The 14,164-nt window shown below is 49.5% G+C and overlaps 2 protein-coding genes and 1 long non-coding RNA gene across 7 annotated transcripts in view; 1 reads left to right on the top strand and 2 right to left on the bottom strand.

Annotated features, from left to right (window-relative positions):
- Window positions 1–1,193, bottom strand: part of Arhgef3 (Rho guanine nucleotide exchange factor 3) — a 280,324-nt gene extending 279,131 nt beyond the window's left edge. Inside the window, exon 1 of one of the 3 annotated variants that reach the window (XM_017600023.3) lies at window positions 1,048–1,193. The gene's annotated coding sequence lies outside the window, so the exon portion shown is untranslated. Of the gene's footprint in view, window positions 1–665; window positions 937–1,047 lie in introns of those variants that run through there. The other 2 variants (XM_006252575.5, XM_006252574.5) reach the window with 2 other exon arrangements.
- The window catches only part of Il17rd (interleukin 17 receptor D), a 254,656-nt gene that overhangs the window by 180,324 nt on the left and 60,168 nt on the right, over window positions 1–14,164 (bottom strand). For 2 of the 3 annotated variants that reach the window (NM_001191937.2, NM_001411766.1), the window contains exon 13: window positions 7,653–13,426. In NM_001191937.2, coding sequence (NP_001178866.1) covers window positions 13,314–13,426 — 113 coding nt within the window. In that variant the 3' untranslated portion in view covers window positions 7,653–13,313. Of the gene's footprint in view, window positions 1–7,560; window positions 13,427–14,164 lie in introns of those variants that run through there. The other variant, XM_063275628.1, reaches the window with a different exon arrangement.
- LOC102548056 (uncharacterized) lies at window positions 846–2,639 on the top strand. Its single transcript, XR_360309.5, has 3 exons — window positions 846–991; window positions 1,559–1,613; window positions 2,377–2,639. It is a non-coding gene; the product is annotated as an uncharacterized LOC102548056 (long non-coding RNA).

Genomic DNA, 14,164 nt, shown 5'->3' with positions numbered 1-14,164 from the left:
CAGGAGACGTTCTTACAAAGGCAAGTTTTCTAATCTGAACAGAGCATCATGGTGCTGGATAGGTAAGGTCAGAGCCCAAGCAAAAGAGGAAGAGGCATGGACTTGCATGTCACCTCATCGGGCAGCTGAAGACGTGAGCCCACTATGACACTGATGCCAGTCATAACAAGAAGGCAGCACAGAGAGAGAATTCACCTGGAGCAGATCAGTGTGGTGGTCAGATAACCCTATGAAACCGTTAAAGCTTTGTGCTAGTGTCACCCCTCTCTCAGAGATGAAGCTATGGCAGCACAGACGTGCAGTGTAACTATGAAACACCCAAGACAACCACAGCAAAATCCTCTTCCTCTAGGGAACAAGGTATACACCTGTGTAATGCCAGAAAGGCTTCCAGTTTCCACCGGTGCATTCCGGACAACTTCTATTCACATCCTTGCTGGATTCTGGAAGCAAGCCTGGTTCAAGCAATAAACGGAGCAAGCCAAGTCCTCTAGGAACAAGCTGCTCTGTTCCCGCACCCTTCCAGCCAGGATAAGACACTACTGGCGCCAGGGCCGCCCTTCACCACGCAAAGCCCAAGGGAACCGGGATTCAAACCCGGCTCCAGTCTTTTCTACCCTCAGAAAATGCCCACTAGCTTCTGGCTACAAGGCGTTCCGGATCACCTTCAGCTCTGGGCGGGCGCCTCCCATCTCAAGACTGTCCGCTGCGCAGTTTAAAAGACGCGGTCTCCGGAGTAAGGATCCTGGCTGACGGTGGTGGTACCCGCGTCCCGGCCAAGTGACCAAAGACACTGACCTGGACAAGTCCAGCGTCAGGGCGCGCCCCAGACAGGTGGCGCCTCCCTCCCGGAAGTGGCTCCAGGAACTTTCTCCCAGGAGCTATCGGAGGACCGAAGTTGGGGTCCCCGGCAGGAGCGGACGCGGGCAGAAGCAGGCAGTGGCACTGTCTATCCAACGCGCCACAGAGTGGCCATGGGGACTCTTCTCTGGTAGGGGCAGCGGGTAAAAGGACGATCAGGCGACGCGATGTTCCTGCGGCTCTTACCTCGCCCGCTGACTCGGCCCTGCTGGGCCGCAGCGGTGACTGCGGGGACGACTCCCCGGGGCGGGGCGGGGCCGGAGCCTTGGAGGCCGGGCGGGCCACGTGGGCGGGAGGCGGGCCCGGGGACCCCCCTCAGGATGGGCCTGGCTGCTGGCGGAGGACTGACCTAGACTCTTGGAGACTTGCAGCCAAGGCTCAGTACCCTCGTGTCCCACGCCTGGCCGGAGAGACCGGGTAGACCAAGAAGGGACTGGGAGGGGGACACCAAAGAGGACTCAATTGGAGAGGTCACTAGAGCACAGAAAGGGTACACAGCCCACCGCCAGCTCTCTCTGGTGGTGGCTCTGGATCGTGATTATAGCCGGACTGGAGAAGGAAAAAACTCATGCCGAAGTGACAGAACTTGCCCTGGAGAGCAAGGACCCAAGCCTGTGCTTGAAGCCTCCACCCCCGCTGCTAGGTTTAATCTTGGGCAGGTCAGGCCTTGTCCAACTAACCCTTTTCCTGTCTGAAGGTGAAAATGAAGATGGTGTGGGCCCAGCAGCTTGTCAGTGATTGATGGTTTATAGGTAAGTGTGGAGCACAATAAGAGTAGGGCCATCAGTAGCCTGGGTCACACACAGAAATAAACATACCGAGTCGAAATAAAGCTATTTTTGGAATGAATACATTCTCGGAACTTCATAAAATCAGGATAATTAATGCTGTAGACGAAACGGTAGTTTCTGGGCTGTCATGAAAGTGTAAACCCTGGGGCTGAGAAAAAAACAAAACAAAACAAAACAAAACAAAACTCACTGGTTGCTTCTACATATCACCTGACCCATGCTGTTTTAGGTGCTTGATAGAATCTAACATTCTCAGCAGCCAGCCCAGTACGTGTAAGTCTCTGTGGGATTCCACTTGTCAAGATTTAGAGTCTAAAGCCTGGATGAAACCATTTACGGAAGTCATTTATGGAGATGGCAATGGGACACCTGCATATAGAGGAGGAACTTGTGCAACCAAGGTGCTAAGATAACTCATGGCTTCCCTGCTAGTTAAGACACAAGATCAGTGCTCTGAGAGTTCCTAGTGACCCCTGGTTGAGCACTAATTCACACGCACGTGTGCGCACACACACACACACACACACACACACACACACACACTGTGTATTATAACCACCTGCATGTAATTCAAGTTCTAGGAGATCTGATGTCCTCTCCGATCTCAGTTACTTGCTTGCACACAGGCACAAGCTCCTATTAGCTAAAGGGTCACCACTTAGCTACTGAAGCCACAGCAGATTTCTCAGCTCATGCTTCCACACTTGGTGATCTACCCATACAGCTCTGTCAACGTTTTCTTCCCACTGGGTTCAACTTAACACAAGAGAGAATTGGAAGCCAGGCTCAGCTAGAAGATCTATCTCAGGCTGGAGAGATGGTTCAGCGGTTAAGAGCATCGAGTGATCTTCCAGAGGTCCTGAGTTCAATTCCCAGCAACCACATGGTGGCTCACAATCATCTGTAAAAGGATCTGATGCCCTCTTCTGGTGTGTCTGAAAACAGCTACAGTGTATTCATATAAATAAATGAATCTTTTTAAAAAAATCTATCTAAAAAGGTAATTGTTTTCATTTGAATGTCTAGTACACATCCTGCACTAGACCAGGCTCTAGAGAACTGTGGCAACTGTCACCAAAGCTGATTCCCTTTATGACCTCATGAAACTGATAAGCGAGACACACCCTTAACAGGCAGATAGGGAATAGGATGTGGCAAAAGACAGTGAAGAGGAGGTGCTCGTGAAGGCAGAGGATGGCCTTCTGTACTGGACTGAGCCCTGACATGGCTTGGGGGAAGCCCGAGAGCACAGGCTACATGACTGGAAGGCCCCAGAGTGGACAGGCCTTGAGACAACAGGCAGAGGGGGCTTCATGGTCAGGTTGAGATGTCAGACCTTGTCCATAGAAATGCTCTGACAGCAGTATGTGGTTTGGAGGCATGACACTGCTAATCTAAGTGTGGACGCAGTGGTCTGCTTCCTATATAGGATGAGAGGAGATGTGCCTTTTATTACTACTAAAGGCAAAGCCCTTATTTCCTGTTTCATGGGTCAGGATAGCCAGAAAGTGAAACACATCTGCAAGTGCCACGGGTAAGAATAACAAGACCTTGTAAGAGTATCCCACGAGAGTTTACAGTGCTGGGGACTGAGTTCAGGGATCAGTTTTCAGATGTGCAAAGTGCTCTTGCCTTTCCTTTGAGGCAAGGTCTCATTAAGTTACTCAGGCAGTCCTTGAAGGTTTTTAAGGACTCGTAATTTCAAGACTCAGAATTTTCCTACCTTTTAGACTCCCGAGTATAGGGATTACAGTCCTGTGCCAGCAGACCTGGCTCTCACAAGAATTTAGTTCATATATAGCTTCCCCTCGTGCTAGGCTAGGACCTGGGGATGGACAGGGAGCTGGGGGTGGGAGGATGGGACTTGGTTCCCACTGGAGTGGGGCAGGAAATAAGCAGGGAATATGTTGGATTCTCTAGTCTTTAGAAACTGGCAGAAAAGCTGGGCATAGTGACCCATGCCTTTAATCCCAGCACTTGGGAGGCAGAGGCAGGAGGATCTCTATGAATTCAAGGCCACTCTGGCCGACACGGCAAGTTCCACGATAGCCAGGACTATGTACAAAGACCTGCCACAACCACCAGAGGTGTTAGTGTGTGCATGTTTTATTTACCATACTTGCCGGTATTTTCCTGGACATGGATCCTTTAGTGCTTGTCTGTACCTGGGATAAAAACCAAGGCCCGGGGCTGGAGAGATGGCTCAGTGGTTAGGAGCACTGACTGCTCTTCCAGAGGTCCTGAGTTCAATTCCCAGCAACCACATGGTGGCTCACAACCATCTGTAATGGGATCTGATGCCCTCTTCTGGTGTGTTTGAAGACAGCGACAGTGTACTCATATACATTAAATAAGTAAATCTTTAAAAAAAAAAAAAAAAAAAAAAAAACAAGGCCCGTGTTTAACAGGCAAACACTGTTCTACTGAGAGCTATGACTTCCATCCAACCAATCCAACCAGGCTATTCCCCTGCATCGTGACTCGTCAGCCTGTTCTGTGAATGTGCCCGTTCATACTGAATTCCAGCTGTGACTTGGTTCCTCGTGTCTCACCACCGTGATCATGTTTGGTGATGAGAACCTTTGCAGAATAAACATTGACCCACATTTCTGGCTATTTAGGGCCAATATAAATCCCTAAAATGAGGCCCACAAGCACATGTGCTGGCTCACATCTGTACTCCAGCATGCGGAGGAACAGGAGTTCAAGACCTCCTGAGCTATACATCAATTTTGAAGGCAATCTGAACTACAACACACACACACACACACACACACACACACACACACACACACACACACACACACACAACCCTAAAAATGGAATTTCTAAAAGAGACACCAAACCTTTTGCCTGTGGCTACACCCTGCACCCACACCGATACTCCCTACCCTTGTTTGCAGCATTTGAGAATCATGGTGCAGCCTGATGATGTAACAACACAGTATGATGTCATTCCCACCTGGGGAATACATTGCCTGCAAGAAGCGTGAAGTCTCGGTCTTACTGTTCACGTCAAAGCAATACTCTGAAAGTAGCTATGGAAGGATTCTATGCAAGTAGGTCCTTTCTGCTTCCCTGGGTTAGAGGAAACACGATGCCAAAGTTGTACATCGGAAACACCTGGGTTTGACTCTCGTCCTCAAGGCTGCACGCTATGTAAATTCCGGAGCCTGTTGGGTGGGCAGGGAGCATTCAGGAGTAGACACGGTGCTGGTCAGAGCAGTCTATCCAACACCTGGGTGACTCGGATAGAGCCCATGTGATATATCAGCCCTATGTCTCTAGGGAACTTTGTCCAATCTTCACACAGAACCCTACCCCAGAGAAAAACCAGAGACAGGATCAGCCATTCAGGAGGGAACAGGGGTATCCTACATGGTCCTGAATACTGGGGATCCTAGGAGCCAGCTGGAACCAGATTGCAATTTGTAAAGATGGTTCTCTTCCCAAGGAAACCTTTCTTCGTTTACGCATTAGGACCTGCTCACAAGAGAAAAACGTTTCTGAGCACTTGCTATGTAATACCCTCCGAGTGTTTCATCCTTCTAGGGGCCCATGAATCAGTACATTTTACCTCCCGCTGACACTGAGAACCCACAGGAGAGGACTTCCCCAGTAGGCCTGGGGTCACAAGCTGGTTAAAGTGAAGAACCTCCGCCCAGAGCACACAAAAGCAGTCCAGAGGTACAAGTGCCCATCTTATGCTCACACAAGCTGAGGTGAGGCCACCTAAGGATCCGTGCTGGGACTAGATTGACAGACAGTAGTAGCAGAGGCACCGCAAGGGTAGAGTGCAAGCAAAGGGTATTTCAGACAGAAAAACAGCATAGGCAAGGCCCTAGACAGGAGCACAGATACACAAACTAGAAAGTAGCTAGAGGTGGTGGCTTTGATTCCAGCATTCAGGAGGCAGAGGCAGGGAGTCTCAGAGTTCAAGGCCAGCCTGGTCTACAAAGAGAGCCCAGGACAGCCAGGGCTTTTACACACACACACACACACACACACACACACACACACACACACACACACCCTGTCTTCAAAAAAAAAAAAAAAGAAAAGAAAAGAAACAAACAAACCTACCTACCTATAAAGTGTCTGTTGTAGAGAAGGAAACCAGATGGTCTATCCCCCTTACATAGCAAAGGGCTATGTAAGAACTTTGGTATTTACCCCAGCACCACTGGTTTCAAATAAGGAGTTTCATCTAATCAAGTGCCCATCTCCCCCAAGGGCCATTTCTAGCCCTTCTACACTGAGACATCCAAGAGGTTCTGCTTTGTTATAGGTCAGGCCATGGCTGAGGAAGGCTTTAGAAGAAAACCTCACTTTACCACACCTGCCCTGCCCCCTGGTGACCGCATGTCCACAGACGCTATGTGTCTGCTTCAATGTCCAGAACGACTTACAGTCAAACTTCAAAACAGCCTTGCTTGGTTTTCCAGATAGCCAAACAGGGCGAGCCACCTAGAGTCAGATATTTCCGTGCCTTGACCCTCAGGAGTTAAAATCCAAAGGCAGAACCTGCCTCCACCTGCATTCAAGGCATGCCCCTACCTTCCTGACTCCCAGTTCCTCTTGGCCTGGCCTCAGTTTGGCCTGATACCAGCATCTGGCCACTTCCTGGCATGTGCTGCAACAGTGGGGAAGTGGGCACAGAGCCATCTCATCCTGGAGTACTGCTAATCCTTCTAAGACCTGCCCAGCTTAGGGACCAACCTACGTGGGTGATAGGCAGCGAAGAACAGAGACACACACAAAGAAAAAGCTGGGAGGCTGGAGAGATGGCTCAGTGGCTAAGAGCAATGGCTGCTCTTCTAGAGGTCCCGAGTTCAAATCCCAGCAACCACATGGTGCCCTCTTCTGGTGTGTCTGAAGACAGCTAGAGTATACTAATATACATTAAATAAGGAGATCTTTAAAAATAAGAGAAAGAACAAAGCTGGGATCGGGTACGCTGAGCACTCAGGGAAACAGAGAGTGTTTTTCATACATCTGAACCTGGGAGGCAGTTTTAATCTGGGAGTACAGGCCAGCAGGAGCTGGTATACTATAAAGAGCTGACTAAAAAAAGGCTTGGCTAGTCCCAGTAGGAGTCTCTCTCTCCCAGCGGAGGAAGCTTCCAATCACATTTCCGCAGTCCGCATCCCCGCACAAACCAGGGGGAGGCTTTGCCGTTCCTGTGGGTCTGAGGCCCACATCCCTGACGTGCTCATTCCAACAACACACATTACCTCAGGGCCTCATCCGCTCCTTACACATTCATTCAGCTTTCTCTCATCTCCACAAACCCCCGTTTTTGTGAATGCCTGAGGTAAGCGTGGTCATTTGACTAACCGGGCCTCACAGCAGAAGTCCAGGCAAAAAGATCAGGAGAACAAGACTGACTCCTAACATTCACACTCAGGAAAGAACAGTCGCTACGATCACTACCTGAGAACTCTGTGACCCATGAACGGCAGGTGATGGCGTCTCCATCCCTGGGCTGCCAATTCGTGGTTTGTGCTTTTGGCCGGGGCACCCACGCTGAGGATTGTTGCTGGCTCCTTCTTGTGTCAGGTGTAGTAACAACAGACACAAACCCCTTCCAGGAAGCCACCTGCTGACCCCATTTCCCTTCACTTCTTGAGGAAGCTTTCGGTGTCTCTCAACCCCACGACTTCATGTCTATGTTTACCCGGGGCTGACCCTGAGAAGTAAGGTGGACCCTGTTAATTGTTTACATTCCCAGGACCCCAAATTGTGACCATCTCCTTTTTAGGTAGTGGTCAGAGGCCATAGCCTGTGTCCTTGCTATCATCAGACATTGCCCTCTCTGGATACCTGTCACTTCCGGGTACACTTTACCCACTTCAGAAGTGATAAGCTCCAGGAGTCGCCCTGAGGAGCACATGTGAGCCCTCCTTACCTTCTCAGTCTGAGGCAGACTCTTCCTCAAGCAGCCAGGAGGGCAAGCTAAGAAGGAAACAAGACAGATGTTCTAAAATAAGGAGCTATTGCAGGCTTACAAGAGAACATTTTATTTGATGTAGAAACTCTAAGGTACAAAAAAACATCTTACAAATGTCAGTCATGACTTATGATCATCTATTTACAGAGTTTATACAGTCAAATATACCACAATATACCACCAAGATCTCCAACGTAAAAATATGGCACAGTGCTACAGGCTGTCAGTGCTTACCATTCTGCCAAAAATCCCAGAAAGGACAAACTTAAAGGAGACAAAACAGAACAACGGCACCAATCCTTGCTGTGCCTGCGGGCCTTCCTCCTTAACATGGGAGCTTCCACAGTAAAAAAAAAAAAATAACAAATCTCGAAAAGCAAAGCTACTCTCAAAATGACTGCTCTGAGTATAATCCAGTGGTAGCCATGCAGGGCAACTGCTCCTTCTTCCCTTCCTGCCCGAGTCCATGTGATACAAACATTAGCTATCTATCCAGTCAGGATGACTGCTTCTGTCTGGTGATCGTATCAAACCCTACGCCTGCTTAACTGAGAGAGATACAGCCCTGGAGGAGGGAGAGGCCCTGGAGGGATCTGTGATTCCAGGTGAGTATCAAGAATGAACCAAGGGGCAGGAAAGACAACGATTGGCCAGAGTTCTCCAGAGGCCCTCCCTGAGGCATTCAAAGGTGTTTGGAAATTAGTCCCCAACAGCTAATGGGAAGCTGGCACTTAGCACTCTGGCCTCGCCTCGCCAGGGGTTCTGGTGAAGTGCTCACAAAATAAAGGCAAGTCCAGAGAGAGGTAAAAATAGAACCCAAGGTTGGGGTGTGGGGTAGCTGCCACTCAGGACAGGTGCTGAAGAACGTCTTCAGATTAAAGGAAGGCACTAGATGCCTCAGGAAAGAGCACCAGCTGTTCACCTGCCGGGCAACCACAACAGCAAGGACTACCATCGAGAAAACGAGTGGTGTTCTGAATGAGCGTGTTTAAAGTGCCATGATACTTTTATGCAGTGAGAGCAGCAGGCCTGTACAAATCTCCCTGTAATCCTAACATGGCTGTCAGGCGGCGCCGATGCGAATAAGGCATGGGTGTCATTCGGATAACAAAACTGAACGTGAGGCTGAGGAGTCCAAGAACGGTGGAAATCGTTAAGCCCCCAGAGCACAAGAGCTATGAAAGACCTTAAGTGGGTGGGATTATTTACTACTGGGGGTGGGGGAGCCCACCAGGGGATGACCTCACTGTGGTTTTCTATGCTGGGAAGGTGACCAGCTGTTCTTTCTCCTCTGCGCTGTAGACAAAAGAAAGCTGGTTTGAATTTCTGCAAGGAAGACATACAAAGGACCATCCGATTAGCAGGGAGGTTACAGAATCCCCTCGGCTGAAGAGCCAGAGTCTCAGCCACAGCCGTGCGTCTGGAACAACTCAGGCGCAGCCGGTCAAGCCGAGGATCGTGTTGGGTGATCTCAGCCTTTCTTCGCCCCCAAGTTCTAAAACCGGAACTGAACCCAACCACTTACTGCTGGCTCTCCCTTGGCCAGCTTTCCCTCTTGGGAAAGTCTGGAAATGTGACGATAATAACAAGGGTGGTCAAACAGCACGGGGACACCTGGGATCTCGACAGTAGGAGAGCTTTTCTTTGTCTCCTGTAGCATTCCTCCAGAAGAGCCTGTCCCAGACTGCAGAGACGGGAAGATGGCAAAACCCAGTGTGAGGACACTCTGGGAGACCCTCTGCTGTAGCCCCCAAATAAATTCTCCTAATAACACCTTGGCATGAGCTCAGAATTGCACCCACACACAAAACCACGACTATAATTAGAACTAAGCTATAAATAAGTCTTGGGGGTTTTTAAATGCAACTGCTGCCTGTTTTTTAATATGGGACGATAGAGATCTGACTTTGAAATTAACAAGGGGATGTGGTGGCAGCGGCAGAGGCAGGCACATCTCTGAGCTGGAGGCTAGCCTGGTCTAAAGAGTTCCAAGGGCTACACAGAGAAACCCTGTCTCAAAAAACCACCACCACCAAAAACAGCTGACCTCCCTTTCTCTTGAGACACTAATAAAAGACACAACCAAGATGTTTAAAACGTATTCAGAATCATATTAAGGCTATGCATGGCACACATCAGAGAGGGAAGTATCAGCAGTTCAAGGCTAGCCTGGGCTACTAGAGACCCTGTTTTAAGAATCAAAATCATCGGGAGAGCATGATTTTTCTGGAGGATAGATAGGGCTAGCACAGCGCTTCCCAGGGCTCCACATACGTGCTATTACTGCGGGTGGTTTTCATTTCACATCCTACAAAGCGGAAGTCACAAACTGGCAGCCGCTGGGCAAAGTAGATCTAGCTACACATTCTGTTGGTCCTGGGTCACCTCAGTAGTTCCCAAAGTTCGATTGGCAACGTTTGGCTTATTTTTCGGTTGTGTGTGATTTTGGTGTTGCAGATACACGAAAGCACGCTCTCTCTTACGCACGCATGCACGTGACGCCATGCCATGGCTATCTGCGAGTGCCACTGCCAGCATGAGGAAGCCAAAGAACACAACTTTTGGGACAGGGATTCCTCACTCCTTCCACTGTGGGTTCCAGGACTAAACTTACGTTGTCCAGGTTTGTTCCAGAGGTGCTTTTATTCACTGAGCTGTCTTGCCAATGCTAGACATCAACAGCTTCAAAATGACACTTTCAGCTTTTTGTGAAAAGCAGAAGCCCAGGAAATACTGCATCTGGAAAGCCCTCTACCCCTGAAGGCTGGGCAAGGGTGCCTTGGTTTGCTCCAGTCACCACCAGGCACTACTGTCTCTCCTCTAGGTGCTATGTTACCGTTTTCCTTATGCCTGGGTATACTGATGCCCCAGAAAACACAAACTTTGCCAATTACCAGCAACCATCCCCAACAATGGAGGACTTTTAAAAAGACTAGAAACCTTCACATTGGTGTTGCCTACCCTTTCCCAATAAGGGCAGAATGTTCTCTTGTGCTGAGGTAGCTAGGACTTGCTATTTTCCTTTCTTTTGTGCCATTTCACCACCAGGAATAACAGTTTCCCTGTTCCTTCTGAAAAGCTCCTGCACTCCTGCAATCCCACACATTGGGGGGAGCAGTTCCCTATTTAGTTACTTACATAAAAGTCAGAGGACCTACCACTTGAGGTTGTCAAGAAAATTAGCAACATGCACCACTATGACACGGTAAATTGGGACCTCAAGGGCAGGTGAGCTTTGTTTCTGATTCACCTTTGAGCCAGTCACATACATGAGAAGCACCTGTGGGACACCCATAAACACAGGTCAACAACTTCCTTGGTTTCCTGGCGCCCTGGCCTCCCTTCCAGTGGACCTGGTCTATTTCTCCACAAACGGTTCACTCTTAGCCCTGAACTCTTGTTTCCCTACAGCATCAAAAAGCCTGTGCCTCCTCAGAACCTTTCTCTATTCCACGGGCAATTCTGAGTCAAAGACTGCAGCTCTGTTCGGAGCTGGCGCCTTGCCTTAACCTGCAAGGCAATTCTCACTCCTGGCTCAATGATGAGGTTGTATGGGGAAGGGGCTGACGAAAGATATTGTTCCACCCACTATCAGCTCGTTCTGGGTTAAGCAACCTTACTGTCGTTTCATCGCCTGGTATGTTAGAATCTGGGTCGTCTGATCAGAAGCTCCCGTATGTCAAAATAAAAGCATCCCAACTGCTAAATACAAACAAAAACCATCGCCTGACCCTGACTTTTCAGACTAGCAAGATACATGGTTCACATGGCTTCCCTACAGTTTCCTCATCTGAATTCAAGCAGTGAGCTCTCTGCCTGGGCCTAGGATCCAGCTAATGCTAAGCCCAAGGCCCCATGCTGCTCCTGGGCACTCTCAGGGACCTCACAGTCCCTATGCAAAGCTGAGTATCTATCCTAAATGTGGTTTCTAATGGCTCTTTGGGGGACATAAAATATTTCTTGGCCTCAATTTAAAAAGAGGAAAAAAAACCTCTCTGATGATGTTCCCAGGGAGCGGTCATACATTAGCAATGTAGGCCCACCAATCTCCCTCACAGAATGAATGCCAAGACTGAGCACGGCCAGGAGAGCCTTGCGGAGGTGGGAGCTCTGCCTGCCCAGTGTGGATTCCAGTGATAATACGGTGCAAACTCCTCTGCTGAGATGCCTGGTGAGACCAGCTCACCGCTTGCCCAGAGCAGCTGCTCTGTTCTCTGCCAGAGAACACAGGAGCACGTTCTCCTGAGAAGCTGCCAGCTGCCCGTGCAGAGCGGGGATGAGGATGATTTCATCCAAAAGACACACAAACCGCTTCTTCTTCTCAGCAGGAACTGAGGTGTCCCTCCTGCCCCCACGGAAAAGGTGCTTAGAAGGAAAACCCCTGAGCCCTCCACACCCGACCTTGGGATCTTCCTCGGCAACCCCTTAAATGCTGCTCCAAGCTGGAGGGGGAATGGGAAAAATGAATAGTCCCTGACAGAAGACAGGCTGCCAAAACCCAGCAGCAGCCATGATAACAGTGGAGAAGGATGCACACACCAAGCGCGCCGGGGCGAGGGACGAGGGTTTCCGCAGAGGGGACAGACACATCATCATATACATCTCATTAACATGTGGGACATGAAGAGATGCTTTACCTTTGGGAACAGAGTGTCTGTACAAGGTTCATTCATAAAAAATAGAGCATTTACTTTTGTAACAAATCTCCTCCTTTCAGCCTTCTGCAAAGGAGGTTTGTCACTTGTCAAAACCAGCAGATTAACTGGCCACCGTCTCCCGTGCCCTGTCGTGTATTAGTGGATTCTGACCTCTCTAACGCTCAAGACACAGCAACAGCCACAAATTCCAATAGTGTTGCTGCCCAGCTGGGTAATGGACACCAGGCCTCCATTTCCAGCCGTCACCACCCGAGCTACGGTAGAGCAGTAAATGTATCCCAGGGAAACGAAACAGATGGCTAGGGCTCCCACGTGATGGCTACTTCAACGCAGGGAAAACACCCAGGTTCTGACACCTTCTGCACACTCATCAACCCATTTCACATACAACAGTCAAGATGGTCAGCCTGCTCCACAGGACCCACAGGATTCCGTCCTGGTTGGCCATGTTTCCCAGTAATAGAGGGAGTTGTTTCACAAAAAGTGACTGGATGGACGTTCAGTCATTGTCTGGACCTTGGACTCAAAGTTCTCTTAACACTCAGGACAGTGTAAGTTCCACGTCAAAATGGACAGAAACATCACTTGCAGCACAGCCCGGGTCCCGATGGTACTTGACATGGGTAACTGTAATAGTGTCAATCGGGCTTTTCCCTCTTGACAAATTGTTTTGAGTCTAAGTAGCCAAGTTAGAGTTTGCAGAGTTCAAGTAAAGCCAGAGCAGGCTGTGCGGGTGCTTTCCTGTTTCTCTTTACCTGTTTCCGTTCTACCCCTCAGAATAGGCTCCAATCCAAGCAAGGACCTCACGCAGACAGCTGTGGTCAGATCTAATGGACATGCCTTTCAGGGTTCCATATGCTTCTGGGAAATGGGAGACATCGCTAAGTATCTGTTAGAAGGCTGGAGCAGAACGGGTTGAGTGCTAGCCAGAATTTCATTCCAGATATCCTCGTGCGAGCCCTCCTCAGCTCCAAGCAGGCTGTACGACCAGAGGAGCTGGGGAACCAGCGAGAACAGCAGCTAAAGTGACGACATTTACGTTCTTCCGTGCTCTTACAAAGGGGCAGCTGCTTGGAGTTCATCAGTGTAGCTGTGGAAACCATGTTCTCCTTTGGACACCCCAGAGGCAAGGAGCTTGGAAGGGAAAGTAGGGGGATCCTCCTCACCTAAGGAGAGAAGAAAGGACAGAGCCATGATCAGTACATGTCACTGATCCAGACCCCCAGTGCCACAGTGTGGCTGGGATTCGCTCGCTCTTGTGTGTTGTACAAAAGAGGCAGGCATCAGAACTGGCTCAGAGTAACACTCTCATCCCCTTAATAGGATCGAGTCCTCTTAGCAGTGGAAGAAAGATCCCCTCCTTTAGAGCCAAAGTTTTACACGTATGACTCCAAGAAATTATAGGTGTGGTGGATTCCTGAGGCTCTCTGGGGAAGAGCCCTCCTTCCTGCACCACTGTGCAAAACTTGCATAGAGAAGAATACAGTGTTCGTGAACACAGGTTCAACAGACACCTGGGCTTTAAAGGCAGTGGAAGGATAAAGGCAGCAAAGACCTCAGCTCCCAGCAGGGACATAATCCCATAAACCCTTGCCAGTGCATGCATTTAGTATTCCAATCTTTTCAGAGTGCAGGGAGGGTACGCAAGGCAGACGAGACAGCTCAGAGTTAGGAGACTGCCACCAAGGCTGACAACCAGAGCTTACCCTGTGGGACCCACATGGTGGAAGGAGATCTACTCCCACAAAGTGTCCTTTGGTCCATATGTGCCAGGGCTCATGCCATACGCAGCCCTCATTCTCATGTGTGTGTGCACACAGAAAATAAACATAAATTGTTAAAAAGGCGATTCCACAGGCAACAGCATGTATAACACTGGAGGAGGGGTTTGGTATGAATTACCA

The sequence above is a fragment of the Rattus norvegicus genome, chromosome 16 (assembly GCF_036323735.1).
Source record: "Rattus norvegicus strain BN/NHsdMcwi chromosome 16, GRCr8, whole genome shotgun sequence".
Taxonomy (NCBI): Eukaryota; Metazoa; Chordata; class Mammalia; order Rodentia; family Muridae; genus Rattus; species Rattus norvegicus.
This window is presented reverse-complemented; position numbering and strand designations above follow the sequence as displayed.